Source organism: Aotus nancymaae, unplaced genomic scaffold, assembly GCF_030222135.1.
Source record: "Aotus nancymaae isolate 86718 unplaced genomic scaffold, 86718_ANA_hifiasm-v0.15.2.pri h1tg000076l, whole genome shotgun sequence".
NCBI lineage: Eukaryota > Metazoa > Chordata > Mammalia > Primates > Aotidae > Aotus > Aotus nancymaae.
In genome coordinates, this window is record NW_026988491.1 from 20,832,061 (window position 1) to 20,846,984 (window position 14,924).

The 14,924-nt window shown below is 50.9% G+C and overlaps 1 protein-coding gene and 1 pseudogene across 1 annotated transcript in view; one reads left to right on the forward strand and one right to left on the reverse strand.

Moving 5' to 3' along the window:
• GTSE1 (G2 and S-phase expressed 1) overlaps positions 1-9,920 on the forward strand; it is a 30,452-nt gene extending 20,532 nt beyond the window's left edge. Inside the window, exons 7-11 of the mRNA XM_012449455.3 lie at positions 480-552; positions 3,768-3,986; positions 7,826-8,027; positions 8,495-8,704; positions 9,162-9,920. Of these exons, the coding sequence (XP_012304878.1) occupies positions 480-552; positions 3,768-3,986; positions 7,826-8,027; positions 8,495-8,704; positions 9,162-9,245 (788 nt within the window). The 3' untranslated portion in view covers positions 9,246-9,920. The remainder of the gene's footprint in view (positions 1-479; positions 553-3,767; positions 3,987-7,825; positions 8,028-8,494; positions 8,705-9,161) is intronic.
• Positions 5,879-5,964, reverse strand: LOC135271340 (small nucleolar RNA U3; annotated as a pseudogene).
• Positions 9,921-14,924: the final 5,004 nt, after the last annotated feature.

Consider the following 14,924-nt stretch of genomic DNA (forward strand, 5'->3'; position numbering starts at 1 on the left):
TAATGAATTATTATCCCAGTAATGTCATGATTGGGGAAAATGAGGGCATTTGTGGGCTCTCTTGGGCTTACCTGGGAACCTGAGCCCCTGCAGTGTCGTTCCTATGGGCACGTGTCTAGCACGTGCAGGTGCCGTCTGACAAGTAGACTTCCTGTGAAAGTTGTGCTTGGCCCTGAGGGGATCTGCAGCCAGGCTGGGGGCGGTGCAGTGAAGAGGGCTCCTCTCTTTCTCCTCTTCGTCCATCCGTCAGACTGGAGCCCTTGCCTAGGCCGGGATCCCTGTGTAGGGATGAGTGCCTCTCACATGCCTGCCTCTGGCAGGGTGGCCCTTGGTGGACTCATCTGAGCCGGTGCCACCTGCACTGTAAGTTGGGACAGTGGAGATACTTGGAGGAGAATTGCCCATTTGGTGAAGATTCCTAAACAGTAGGCTTCCCCTGATCTCTTTGCTTGACTGCACACTTCCTTTCTTGGTCTTAGGTGACTCCCCAGACGGGGCAACGCCAAAGCTCTCTCGGGCACAGCGGCCGCAGTCATGCTCGTCAGTTGGCAGGTGAGTGAGGTTGGTCTGCTTCCTCTCTTTATTGCTGTAGGGTGACTCATGCAACTGCTAACCTCAAGCATTTGGTAACCCTGCAGCCTGGCCTGCGCGTCTGGCTTCAGTGCCAGTCTGTTCGGTGCAGGGTGAGCTCCTGATGTGTGCCAGCCCCTTTTAGATCTACTGTGGACTTAAGACATCTGAGACTTCCGTGATGCAGTACAGCAGCTCCCAGCCCTGGACTGGTGTGGTTGTCACACCAGGCTGCGCAGCAGAAGCCCCTTCAGTGCTCTTAGGACTGCCCATGCCCGGTCCACCCCAAGGGTTCTGATTCAGTTGGTCTAGGCTGGAACCCAGCAGCTTGATTTTCTAAAGCTCCCAGGTGACTGACTTGTGCCACAGTTGAAGAGCACTGGCATGGCACAGTGATTCCGACCCAGCTCCACTACTTCCTCTTCTTTGAGTCAGTATAAGTTCCCAAAAGTTCCTGACCTTTTTCCTCATGTCAGGTAGGGATGGCCCAAGCTCAGCATAGCAGATGCCACAGACGGTAAGAAAATGTGCACATGCTGCCGGACGCGGTGGCTAATGCCTGTAATCCCAGCACTTTGGGAGGCCAAGGCGAGCGAATCATGAGGTCAAGAGATGGAGACCATCCTGTCCAACATGGTGAAACCCCATCTCTACTAAAAATACAAAAATTAGCTGGGCGTGGTGGCGTGCACCTGCAGTCCTAGCTACTCGGGAGGCTAAGGCAGGAGAAACAGTTGAACCTGGGAGGTGGAGGTTGCAGTGAGTTGAGATCGCGCCACTGCACTCCAGCCTGCTGACAGAGCAAGACTCTGCAAATAAAAAAAAAAAAAGAAAAGAAAATGTGCAAACATGCACAGGCACGTGCTGCCAAGGCCAGAGCAGGAGTTGCTCAGTGGCAGCCCCTGCCACCACTGTCCCAACCCCCAGTGCAGCTCTGCCGACACTGGCTCAGCACAGGAGAGCTCGCACTGGCGCCCTGTAGCCTGTGTGCACCCCATTCTCCTGTGTGGAGCTGGGGTGTGGGCAGCAGGAAGGACACTCAGACCCCCCCAGACCAGCGTGGGGTCCTGGCGCCAGCATGTGACCAGGTGGGCACTGCTCTGGACCTCGCTGGGGTGGAGTGGGCAGAGTAAGCCTGGGCTAGAACACCAGAGAGGGTGCTGCTGGCTCTGCTGCAGACCAGCCTGGGACTGTTTGCAAATCTTCTGATGACTCTGGACTTTAGTTTCCTCCTGTGTGAGCTCAGAACACGCTTTGTGAGGTCGGACCAGTCAGTCCCTCATCTGTGCATGGCGCTGTGCTAAGCTGCCATCCCTCCCACGTGTGGTGGTGAAGAGCAAAGACCACAGCCAGGCAGCCACTGGCCACCTCACTTGCCTCTCTGTGCCTCAGTTTCCTCACCTCACCCAGGGTAATTTTGAGAATTACATTTGTCAGAATTTTTATTTTCACTGGAATTTATGGTGAGGCTGCCAGAACTTAGCAATAAAGGTAGTAGGCTGGGGATCCCAGAACTTCGCAGAGAACAGCAGCTTGAGTGAACAGCACCCTCCCTCCCACAGGTGCTTTCTGGAGTGATTGTTTCTCTGTTGATTTCAAGCTCTCTGCTTTTTTTTTTTTTTTTTTTCCATTTAAATAGGCTACAGTAGACCAGACATGGTGGCTCACTCATGTAATCCCAGCACTTTGGGAGGCCAAGGAGGGTGGATCATGAAGTCAGGAGTTCGAGACCAGTCTAACTAACGTGGTGAAACCCCGTCTCTACTGAAAATACAAAATTAGCTGGGCATCATGGGATGCACCTGTAACCCCACCTACTTGGGAAGCTAAGGCAGGAGAATCACTTGAACCTGGGAGGTGGAGGTTGTGGTGAGCCGAGATCGCATCATTGCCCTCATGCCTGGGCAACAGAGCGAGATTCTGTCTCAAAAAAAAATAGGCTAGAGTCAGTCTGATGTTTTCAGGCTCTTTTTGAAGAACATAACAATTTCCCAGAATAGAGCAATGGACAGGTCTCTCCGACCTCCTGTGGGTGCCATGGCGGTGGGATGTCCTTGACTCGTTTTATTTTAGAATAATGTCTCTGTGCCTTTGGGCTACTATAACAAACACTCTGTAGACTGGGCAGCTTGAACAGACATTTGTTTCTCACAGTTCTGGAGGCTGGAAATCCACGATTGTGGCACCTGCAGATTTGGTGTCTGGTAAGGGCATGTTTCCTGATTCACAGATGCCACATTCTCTCTGTCCTCCCTGGGGGAGGGTGAACAAGTTGCTTTTATGGTTATATATTTTTTTGAGACAGGGTCTTGCTCTGTTGCCCAGCGTGCAGTGCAGTGGTGCAGTCATGGCTCACTGTAGCCTCTACCTCCTGGGTTCAAGTGATCCTCACACCCCAACTTCCTGAGTAGCTGAGACCACAGGTATGCGCCAGTGTGCCCTCTTTTATAAGGACATGGATTCCATTCCTGGGGGCTCTGCCTCCATGACCTAACCTCCTCCTAAAGCCCCACCTCCTAATGCCATCACCTTGGGGGCTAGGATTTCAGCACATGAATCTGGGGGACAAAGACCTTCAGTCCACAGCAAATGACAGTTGACTCAGCCTCTTCTTCATCAACAGCAACATAAGAAAGCAACAGTTAGGCAAGATCCATGGGTAGCCCGAGCCACAGATATTGCCAGGGATGTGAGAGGGGCATGAGGACCAAGTGCCCAGCTGCCTCTTCACTCATTTGTGTTCACAGTTTTTAGGCGACCTTAACCCTGGGAATGAGCGGGCGTGCAGCAAGACCTGCTCCCCCATTTGCTGGCCCACCAGACGGGCTGTGGCTCTGACTTCTTATGGCAATGTCTGACACCACCAAAACATGATTTGCTCAGTCTCTTCTGAACTTCCTGTGAAGCAACATTTAATGGGAGCATCCGTAAAGTGTGATCACATTTGATCAGTTTTCTTTGAGTTGCCTGTGAGGAACAGTGGTGAAGGCATTCCCACTGGGAGCCCGGAGCCCATGCTAGGGTGGGTTGGTAGTAGCTCAGGGCCCGTCCCGGGAGAGCAGAGCTCACACAGGCTCGCTAGCTTGGCTCTTCTGGGCTGAAACCATAGCACTCAGTACTGCATTAGCACAGGCTGAATGATTACCTTTACTTTTTTATGTCATCTCAGCTTACGACACTGATGTTGTGTTTGCCAGGGTCACTGTCCACAGCACCCCCGTTAGATGCTCATCTGGGCCAGCACCACAAAGCCTGTTGAGCACACGGTGTGCGTCAGCCTTCCCCACACCTACCAGCCGGCGCTTCTCTGGCCTTCCACCGATGACCCCCAAAACCATGCCCAGGGCTATGGCCTCGCCCCTGTGTGTGCCAGCTCGGAGACTTTACTCTGAACCCCGCAAGAACTCTTCAATGAGGTAAGAGATGAAGGTGGTAAGAAGTTGGTCTTAAATTCCTAGGCTTGGTGTCCCAGGCATTGACATACTGGTTTTTGTTTTTTTGTTTTTTGTTTTTGCCTTGCTCCAGATTTTAGTGACATAAATAATATTTAGAAAGTTTTTTTTTTAATTACAAAGAGAAAATGCAATAGATGTGAGCATACAGAGAGGAAATTAAAGGTATCACAAGGAAATACTGCCTGTGTTTCTCTGATAATCAATTTGAAAAGCTAATGGTTTTCTAAAATTTACAGGTTATTGGCTGGTGTGGTGGCTCATGCCTTTAGTCCCAGCACTTTGGGAAGCCAAAGCAGGCAGATTACCTGAGCTCAGAAGTTTGAGATCAGCCTAGGCAACATGGCAAAATCCCATCTCTACAAAAAACACAAAAATTAGCCAGGTGTGGTGGTGTGCACCTGTAGTCCCAGCTATTTGGAGGACTGAGGTGGGAGGGTCATATGAGTCCAGGAGGTTGAGGCTGCAGTGAGCCAAGGTTGTTCCATTGCACTCCAGCCTGGGGGCAGAGCAAGACCCCATCTCCAAAAAAGTAAAATTAAATTTACAAGTTATCTGAATTGACCCAGGGACACATGAAGTAAGCCATAGTTGGAGCTCAGAAATGATTCAGGATTGGAAAAGGCACCTGACTCTGATGAAGTCACACCTGAGTCGTGCATAACCTTTGAAACACATCATGCTAATGTGTAAAGTTAACTATCTCAGCCTACACATTAATAAAGATGGAAAGTTTCTCAGTTCATTTGAATAGCCAACCATAATAGGAAATAATACCTACAAGAGGAAATTGTAGAGTGATTTCACTTACGAATATAGATTTATTTTTATGAAGTTTTTATTTCTAAGAAAAAAATATTTTTAAAAACACAAATAAATTGTTATCTGTCTGGAAGAAAATTAAATCTGACCTAACTTAGATCATGGACAAAAAAATTTCAGATAAGAGACGTAAATATTTAACAAAAGAAGAAAAAAGTTAAATACTGGGAGACTGTGTGAACATGCTTAGTGCAGGAGACCTTGGTCACTGCTAAAACCCAGGGAGTGAAGAGCTGCCTGCCACCATCAACAGTGTTGACATTAAATCTCCTGTTTTTATTTATGGCTAAAATGATCATAAATGAAGTCAACAGACAAACGGTTGACCATGAAACAACATAACAGGCGAAGGATATGAATAAGCCCAAATGGTCAACAAGCCCTGGGGAGAGACCAAATTCACTAGTGTCAGGGAAATGCAGTTTATAGTAGCTGTGCAAGGTCTTCACAGATGTATCCACGTTCACACCCCATGGGGAGGAGGCGGGAAGGGAGAATCTGAACATTGCTAGTAGAAATATGCGTTGTGGCTGGGCGCGGTGGCTCACGCCTGTAATCCCAGCACTTTGGGAGACTGAGGCGAGTGGATTACCTGAGGTCAGGAGTTTGAGACCAGCCTGGCCAACATGGTGAAACCCTGTCTCTACTAAAAAATTAGTTGGGCGCGGTGGTATGCACCTGTAGTCCCAGCTACTTGGGAGGCTGAGGCGGGAGAATCGCTTGAGCCTGGGAGATGGAGGTTGCAGTGAGCTGAGATCATGCCACTGCACTGCAGCCTGGTCAACAGAAAGAGACTGCTGGAAGGAAGGGAGGGAAGGAGGAAGGATTGTGATCATGTGTTGTAGAAAAGCCATTTGTTGGCTAGGCGCAGTGGCTCATGCCTGTAATCCCAACTACTTGGGAGGCTGAGGCACAAGAATCACTTGAACCTGGGAGGTGGTGGTTGCAGTGAGCCAAGATCACACCACTGCTCTCTAGTCTGGGCAACAAAGCAAGACTCCATCTCAAAAAAAAAAGCCATTCATTGATATGTGAATTTTTTTTTTTTTTTTTGCTTTACACATTCAGAGAAACTGCTCTAGTAACAAACTATAGAAATGATCCCTGACAGTATGGTCTTAACTTGTCAAAGTTTAATTACACATACCTCTGACCTGCCACATGTGTGACACTGCAGTTCATGTGCAGAGATGTTCATGGTAAGAAAGACTGGAAGTAAATGACCAGGTAGCCATTGGGGCACGCAGGAGCTTGCACCAGCTGACGTGGAGGCATTTCCAGGAGGAATCCTTGAGAAAGGATGCAGAAAGGAGAGTGTCATGAGTACAATCCCACTTTACAAACGAAACTGTGGCTGAGAAAAAAAGCCCTGTGTCTGTTAAAATTATACATAGAGGCCTGTAATCCCAGCACTTTGGGAGGCCAAGGCAGGCAGATCACCTGAGGTCAGGCGTTTAAGACCAGCCTGGTCAACATGGTGAAACCCTGTCTCTACTAAAAATACAAAAATTAGCTGGGCCTGGTGGCGTGCGCTTGTAATCCCAGCAACTTGGGAGGCTGAGGCAGGAGAATCACTTGACCCTGGGAGGCAGAGGTTGGGGTGAGCCAAGATTGTGCCACTGTACTCCAGCCCGGGCGACAGAGACCCTGTCTCAAAAAAAAAAAAAAAAAAAAAAAAAAAAACCAGCCAGGCGCAGTGGCTCATGCCTGTAATCTTAGCACTTTGGGAGGCTGAGGTAGGTGGATCACAAGGTCAGGAGTTCAAGACCAGCCTAGCCAACATAGTGAAACCCCGTCTCTACTAAAATTCCAAAACTTAGCTGGGCATGGTGGCACATGCCTATAGTCCCAGCTACTCGGGAGGCTGAGGCAGAAGAATCGCGTGAACCCGGGAGGCGGAGGTTGTGGTGAGCTGAGATTGCGCACTGCTGCACTCCAGCCAGGCAACAGAGCGAGACTCCATCTCAAAAAGAACAAAAAACGAACCCATATAGAATATCCATGTATTTATATACAAATTACATGCTTGTCTGTGTCTTACATGTTTATATGTACGTATATCTACCAAAAGTAGGTGTTGACCCTGTGTGTATCTGTGTAGTTCTGTGAGAATGCAGAAGACTGTGGAAGAAAATGCTGGGACGGGACGTGTGCTGTTGCAGAGAGAGAGGGAAAGGCATGGAATGCCGAGGAGAAAGTGAGAAACAAGGCCGCACTAAAAGCACCAGATTTGATATGTAAATAGTTGGGAATATGTGTTTATCTATCTTGTATGTTTGTAAGTGTAAATTTAGAAACAAAATTCTGCTTATTTTTGGAATCTTATGAAACCTTTCAACTATTAAAAAGAAGGTTCTCTGTGCCAGTTGATGGACCTGCTGCTTTGCTGGGTTTCCAGAAGGAAATCAGTTTTGTGTGGCAGGTACTTGAGAACCTGTGGGCAGCAGGCCACTCCAGCAGCGCCCATGTGGGGTCCTGCGGGAGACACCATTGGAGGGCTGGCGTGGGCAGCCTGCACCTGGGGGCTCAGCCCTGCTTAGGGCACTGCGGCAGCAGGGGAGGGGGCATCTGGGGCAGGAGGAGCCAGCTGCATACCCACCTAGGCCTAGGAGGAGCCCCCTGGCTGCCTGCGAAGAGGAGCTGGCCTCGGCTCGAGGAGGGGTCCCTGTGTGTGGTCTGGGCCCCCTTTAGGAGGTGACTGATGAGCGCAGTTCCTCGTGTTTAGTAACTGGAAAGAAAATGGATAACACGAGCCCCCAGTGAGGCGGGGCAGGTGACATTTGTGAGCTGAGAGGAGCTGGAGAGATCACTAAGCCCCCTTCCATACACAGGAAACCCGGGGTCTGGAGGGTGAAGGCCCGAGAGCCTGGACACACTCCACCCCGGGACACTTTTCCTCCCGAGTGACCTGCTTCCCAGATCAGCTGAGTGGACGAGCAGTTTAGAGAAATGTCCTCATAAGATTTTTTTTCCTCCCACAGAACTGAACCCACAAGGGAGAGCAATGAAAAGGCAGATTCCAGGCCAGTGGGCATGTTCCCTGACGGGGGTTCTCCTCCCTCCCGTGTGCCTCAGGCACTTCACTTTTCTCCAGAGGAAAGCGATTCTACTGTTTCCAAAAGCACCAGCACAGAAGCAGCTGAGGAGGAAGCCAGGCCGGGTGGAGACGCAGCCCCTACTGAGGTGGGCAGTGCGGGCACAACTGAGTTCTGTCAGCTGAGATTCCTGGAGGTTGCTCGGAAGCCCCTGGCACCCAGGGCTGTAGCTGGCAGAGTTCCCTGCCATGCTTCACCCTGAGGCCGGTGCCTCCGTGCCAACCAGCCCAAGGGGAGGCAGTCAGGACTTCAGGCCTCCAGGAGAGAAAAAAGTGACATCTTTGCCCTGTATTTGACTGAGGCGAGGGTCAGGAATCAAAGCTGAGAAAGTGGAAAGCAGGGTGGCTGCTGGTGGGCAGGTATGGACAGAGAGGTGGGTGGCCGTCAGAGAGGCACGGCCTACCCTGTACAGAGTCTCCTTCCACCGAGGCCCAGCCCTTATTCCCTGGCTTTCCAAACCGCCAGCCCACCTGGGACGTGAGCAAAGCACACATTTTCCCAAGTGGTTGCCAGAAAGCTGCTTGACTCTGCCCTTAACCTTGGTTTTGTACCCAGGCTCTTCTTGTAGATATCAAACTGGACCCACTCATGGTCACCACAGATGCTGCAGGCCAGCCCCGCGTTGACCTCTCTCTCATCGACTTCTGCAATACCCCAGAAGCAAACGTCCCTGTGAAATCTGAAAGCAGGCCTCTGATCGACCTCATGATAAACACCCCAGACATGAATAAAAATGTGGCAAAACCTTCACCGGTGGTGGGACAGGTGAGAAGTGGCAGGTGATTCGTGTTAACTCAGCCCTGAGTTTGTCCTCCCAAGCCCATCGTGGGACCCTCGAGAGTGGCTGTTGAATCCTCTCGGCTACACAGCTCAGAGCAGGACACACCTTTGGCAGCCTGAACTTCTCAAAGATCAGCTGCTTCTGAGGTGCCCTGCCAGGACCCCGCCAGCTCTTGTTGGGAGGGACCACCTCTCCCACCCATAGATCCCAGGGTTGGATGTAGGACAGAGGAGTGTGCGTGGTGGGGGCCTGGGTTCCTCCGCGTGTGTCCTGTCTCCTTCCAGCTTCTCAGACGTGGTGCACCCAGAGTGCTTTTCAGTGCACCTGAGCCAGGGTGACTGAGCTTTTGTGCTGGCTCAGGCAGCCAGTCCTCTGTGTGAGGAGGGGAAGGGAGGCCCCGGTCATGTCTGTGCTCACCTCCTCCACTCTGCTCTCTTCCAGCTCATAGACCTGAGCTCCCCTCTGATCCAGCTGAGCCCTGAGGCTGACAAGGAGAACGTGGATTCCCCACTCCTCAAGTTTTAAGCAGAACCAAATCCTTTGCCATGAAAGAATAGCCCTAAAGAGGTTTCCAATCCGCAGAAACAAGTTTTAGGCTGGGTGTGGTGGCTTACACTTGTAATCCTAGAACTTTGGGAGGCCAAGATGGGCAGATTACTTGAGCCCAGGAGTTTGAGACCAGCCTGGGCAATATAGTGAGACCCCTGTCTCTACAAAAAATATAAAAATTAGACAGGCGTGGTAGCACATGCCTGTAGTCCCAGCTGCTCGGGAGGCAGAAGTGGGGGGATCACCTGAGCCCGAGGACGTCGAGGCTGCAGTGAGCTGTGATTGTGCCACTGCACTCCAGCCTGGGCAACAATGTGAGACCCTATCTTGAAAAAAAAAAAAAAAAGAGAAACACGTTTTAGTAGACATTTTATTTGCGAAAGAAAAATAAGCATCAAGATATTCCCTGTGCTGGAGAGGGTGGGCTGAAGGACTGGGGTCAGCACCGACCCCAAGGCCTCTGCTGCCCGCAGCGGCCCTCCTCTCTGTCGGCTGGACTGTGAAGCTTAAGTCACTCTAAATGAGGAATTTTCTTTTGAATGTTTTGTGTGTAAAATACCAAGTGGCTATTTTTAAAGTTAAGTTTGTATAAAAAGTTAAATATTCTAGATTTACATTAAATTTTAAAATAAATGGACTTATTAAAGCATATCTTGATTTTTAAGTGTATCTTGATTTTCACACATGCATGGCTGTTTCTATCACCCTAAGCAGTAAAACTACTATCTAGATTCAAATGCTTTCATAAAAGTGATTTTCAAAAATTAGTAAAAATTGGTGTCAGTGCTGACCCAGGCCTGCCCCCAGATGCATGGGTCCCCAGGTCTGGGGCCAGCCTTGGAAACTGCATTGTTAATAGATGCACAGGTGATTCTGACTTGATGGCCCGCGAAGCACACCTTGAGAAGAGGCTGCCCTGGGGGCGAGGAGGCCGGGCTTCCCTGGACACTGAGGTGATGAACGCTGTCTGCTGGGCAGGCCTCGGGGAGGACCCCTCAGCTTTGCTCTCAGCAGGGGCCCAACAGGGTCAGTGGGCAGTGTCAGTACCTGAGTGCCACTGGAAAGCCCATTCCCTTTATTGAAAAAACGAGCTGGGAAGCCAATACTTTGTGTCCGTTTCTCCTGTGGAAACTTCTCAATGCCTTGGTCAAGCAGCTTCACGGCAGACAGCAGCAAGCCAGTGGCTGACTCTGCATGTCCGCCCCTCCAGTATTCCCTGCGTCATACCAGGATCTACCTCTGTCCACAAAGAAGAGGGAAAAAGATGACCGGGCTGTGCTCTCTACTTCCTGCAGTTACTACGTGAGTCTAAAGCTGCCACTTGGAACAGCGAGTCCCGTGGCGTCGGGAGCAGGAAGGTGGTAGGGTGGACAGGCAACGCCGTGGAAAGACGTCTCGGAGGAAATGTGACGTGGTGGGAAGGTGGCACACTTCTCACCGTTGAGTTGCTGCACCTGTAGACCGAAGCTCTCCACAGGCACAGGCAGGGCTGCTTGGACGATGAGTCACGAAGCTGGGGAAGCCCCGCTCCACGAGCAGTGACTGCCCAAGCAAGACTTTCAGCCAGTCCTGCGCTGGCCAGAGCAGCAGGGCCCGTAGGAGTCACGCAGCTCCACTTCTCCAGGGGCAGCAGGGAATCCCAGGGGCCCAGTAATGACACCGGGGGTCCTCGGGGAGCCTCTGGTCTGGCCCTCGTTTCCCAGGAGCAGAAAAGGAAATCTGAAATGGGATGAAATCATGCAGCAAATATCTACTGAGACTCTGCTATGGGCCAGGCTGTTTGCCGGGGTGCAGCACTCAGGCCTCCCTTCCTTCCTGGGGCTTCACACCTTGTGGAGGAGGGAGATGTTCAGCTCCCAGCCCATCTGTAACCAAGCTGTGCTTCCGTTGTCTCCATTCAGGCCCTGAGGGTGAGCTGAGCCTTTGGCCTGTGGCCCCCATCCTGCTTCTGGGGTCCCTCTCCCCTGTGCCCTTCCCCTCCCCGCTGTGGCCTTGGTGCAGCCAGGCTCTCCTTGGAACCCAGTCCGGACAAAGTGATCTGACTTTAACTCTCTTCAGACAGATGGGAGGAGGCCCCTGGGAGCAGGAGCTGGACAGAGCAGAGCTTCTCCTGGCCTGGGGCTCCTGGCCTGCCTCTTTTTTTTCTTTTTTTTTTGAGACGGAGTTTCGCTCTTGTTACCCAGGCTGGAGTGCAATGGCGCGATCTCGGTTCACCGCAACCTCCGCCTACTGGGTTCAGGCAATTCTCCTGCCTCAGCCTCCTGAGTAGCTGGGATTACAGGCACGCGCCACCATGCCCAGCTAATTTTTTGTATTTATAGTAGAGACAGGGTTTCACCATGTTGACCAGGATGGTCTCGATCTCTTGACCTTGTGATCCACCCACCTCAGCCTCCCAAAGTGCTGGGATTACAGGCTTGAGCCACCGCGCCTGGCCCTGGCCTGCCCCTTTCTGTCTGGGTCTCTCCACTGGGCTGTCCCTGCTGAAGCTGCCCAGTCCGAGCTCCCCCACCCCCTTCCTGTTCTGGCTCACAGGCCCTTGGTTCACCCCTCAGAGGGCTCCGTGTGGGAAGCCACACAGTCAGCTGGAGACTGAAGGGCTCCGTGACCCCAGGAGGGCCAGCCCCTTTCTCCATAGGATGGCTCCGAGCACCTTGGCTGCCCCTGGAGGGCCACCCTCCCTGGTCCGAGAGGTCCAACTTCATGTGATTTTTACCACATTTCATTAATTTTGTGGGGCAAATGTCTTCCCATTTTACATCTCTGAAATCCACATCTCTGACGTCACTGTTGGCAGGTGGTACCTGGGATGTCATCATCCTGGCCATAGCTGGCCCATAGAGGAGGCTCTTGGAGCTACGGAGTGACTCAAATACCATATAGTTAACCAAAAAGTAGCAGAAAATATGTGAGCATGGCTCCTGTCTCAGCCACTCTGTGGGTTGGTTGCTACTGGGAGTTAACCTGCCATCACCTTAGATCAGCCTGCCACACCCTAGGAGGGCCTGCCCCTAGAACCAGACTCAAATTTAGACACAGCCTAACAACATGTACCTCTAAACCTGCACAAGCTCAGGCACCCAGATACTGGATTCCCTTAACTCTTCCAGAAAATGCAAGATGAAATTGCCCTCCTGCTGGGTATTTTCCTGATCCTTTGTTCTGTAAAAGTGATCTTCCTTTTCCCCACAGGCCCTGTCACCTCTTCCTCCTGTCTTGCAGCTCACATGTACCTCCTCCTGGTACCAGTGGCCAGGACTCTCCTGTTGGTAGTTCCTGCTTTTCTTCTTGGAAATCCCTTGTGGGCCTTGAGACCTTTACCCTAAAACAGTTCTGTTGAATCTCACCTTGGCAATGTAAACTGATAGCTTATTTTCACAGGTGCCAGAAAAAGGACAGAACGCACAGCCCTCTGCTCACCTGAGACAAATGCGTATCTGAATGCCGGGCGCGGTGGCTCACGCCTATAATCCCAGCACTTTGGGAGGCCGAGGTGGGTGGATCACGAGGTCAAGAGATCGAGACCATCCTGGTCAACATGGTGAAACCCTGTCTCTACTAAAAATACAAAAAATCAGCTGGGCATGGTGGCGCGTGCCTGTAATCCCAACTACTCAGGAGGCTGAGGCAGGAGAATTGCCTGAACCCAGGAAGCGGAGGAGGTTGTGGTGAGCTGAGATCGCGCCATTGCACTCCAGCCTGGGTAACGAGCAAAACTCCGTCTCAAAAAAAAAAAAAATGCGTATCTGATTGCTTCCTCTGCAGAACTTATATAAAACTGCAGATTCTCTGAGCCAGACTAAGGCGTGACTGTTCCTCTACCTGCCTCTCACGTGGAAACTGTATATTCAGTGAAAGGCTGATCAAAGACCCAAAAGAATGCAACAGTTTTACCTCCTATGTCTACCTGCGACCTGGGAGCTGCCCACGGTCCCCATTTGTTCAGCCTTTCCAGACAGAACCAGTGCACATCTTACACGTGTAAATGATGTCTCATGTCTGCCTAATATGTATTGAAGCAAACTGTGTCTCAACCCCCTTGGGTACACATCATCCTGAGCTGTGTCATGGGCCGTCCTTAAGCTCGGCAAAATAAACTTTCTAAATTAATTGAGACCTGTCTCAGGGACTTTGGATTCACATCACGAGAGAGGGTTCTCATGCGTATGTGCCTGATAATAACAACTATCACAAAAGACTGCAGAAAACCACAACCTTACACAAAGGTTATCATAACCTTACTAAAAAAATATGCTTCTATTGCAAGGACATCTTTCCAGCAACTGTCTGTCCAACCCTGGGCTGTTATTGATCCTTGTAGCCAAAGAATGATCTCAAAACAATGACGTGGTCCTCATTTCCCTTTAAAAACCTTTGTCTTCCTCCACCTCCCTGAATACACACATAGCTTACTGTGGCATGCATATTTCCATTGCAATGCCCTATTCACAAATTAACATGTTTTTCGTTCAGAGAGTCTCCCTGTTGTTTAGGTAGACGATGTCTAGATGCTAGCTCTCTCTTAGAGAAGAACCTAGCTTGATTATCACCCCTGGGGGGATGACCTCCGTTCTCTCCTTCCAGCGAGTTTATGAAGCCCCTGCTCTGGACCAGGGGCTTTTCTGGGCATGGAATAGGGCAGTGGACAGAACACAAAACCCTTGCCCCACACAGCTCACAGATAAAGCCTTGAGTGCTGAGTATGCTTGGGGTCAAACTGTAAAATATTTGAAGATATTCTGAGCGGAATATGAGAGACTGTGGCCCAGGATATCATAGTCTCAGGAGATCCTGAGAACATGTGCTTGAAGTGGTCATGCTACAGTTTAGTTTTGTACGTTTTAGGAAGACATAAGAGATAAATCAATACATGTAAGATGTAACATTGGTTCCGGAATGGTGGGACAACTAGAAGGCAAGGTGGGGCTTCCAGGTCATAGGTGGATTCAAAGATTTTCTGGGCCGGGGGTAGTGTCTCACACCTGTCATCCCAGCACTTTGGGAGGCCGAGGCGGGCGGATCACTTGAGGTCAGGACTGCAAGACCAGCCTGGCCAACATGGTGAAACCCCGAATCTACTAAAACTACAAAAATTAGCCAGGCGTGGTGGTGTGTGCCTGTAATCCCGGCGAATAGGGAGGCTGAGGCAGGAGAATCGCTTGAACCTTGGAAGTGGAGGTTGCAGGGAGCCGAGATACCGCCACTACACTCCAGCCTGGGCGACAGAGTGGGACTCCGTCTCAAAAAATTAAATTAAAATTAAAATATATTTTTTGGGTAAAATACTTCGATATCTTTCAGGGCCTGCTATCTGTCATGTCGGTATCGTATTGCTACGGGGAGTTCGCCTAGACAGTGATGTTAATGCTGGTCCGAATTCCAAAGGGAGGAGGGTCTGATGAGGCTGGTCCCCTCCGGCCTTTCCCCATGAGGGCCCGAACTCGCGGCTACGGTTCCCTTTAGGACGCCCTTGGCAGAGAGGAGGGCTCCATCGGCTGGCTGCGGGGCTTAGAATTTTATTTTTGGTTTACAGAGCAAAAGAAGAGCAATGAGGCCAGGACGCGGATGGGGACGGCGAAGCAGTGGCTCCAAGAAAACCAGCCACTCGCGGCCTGGCAGGGTCTCGGCGCCCCGCGATCCGTGGACCCTCAGTGG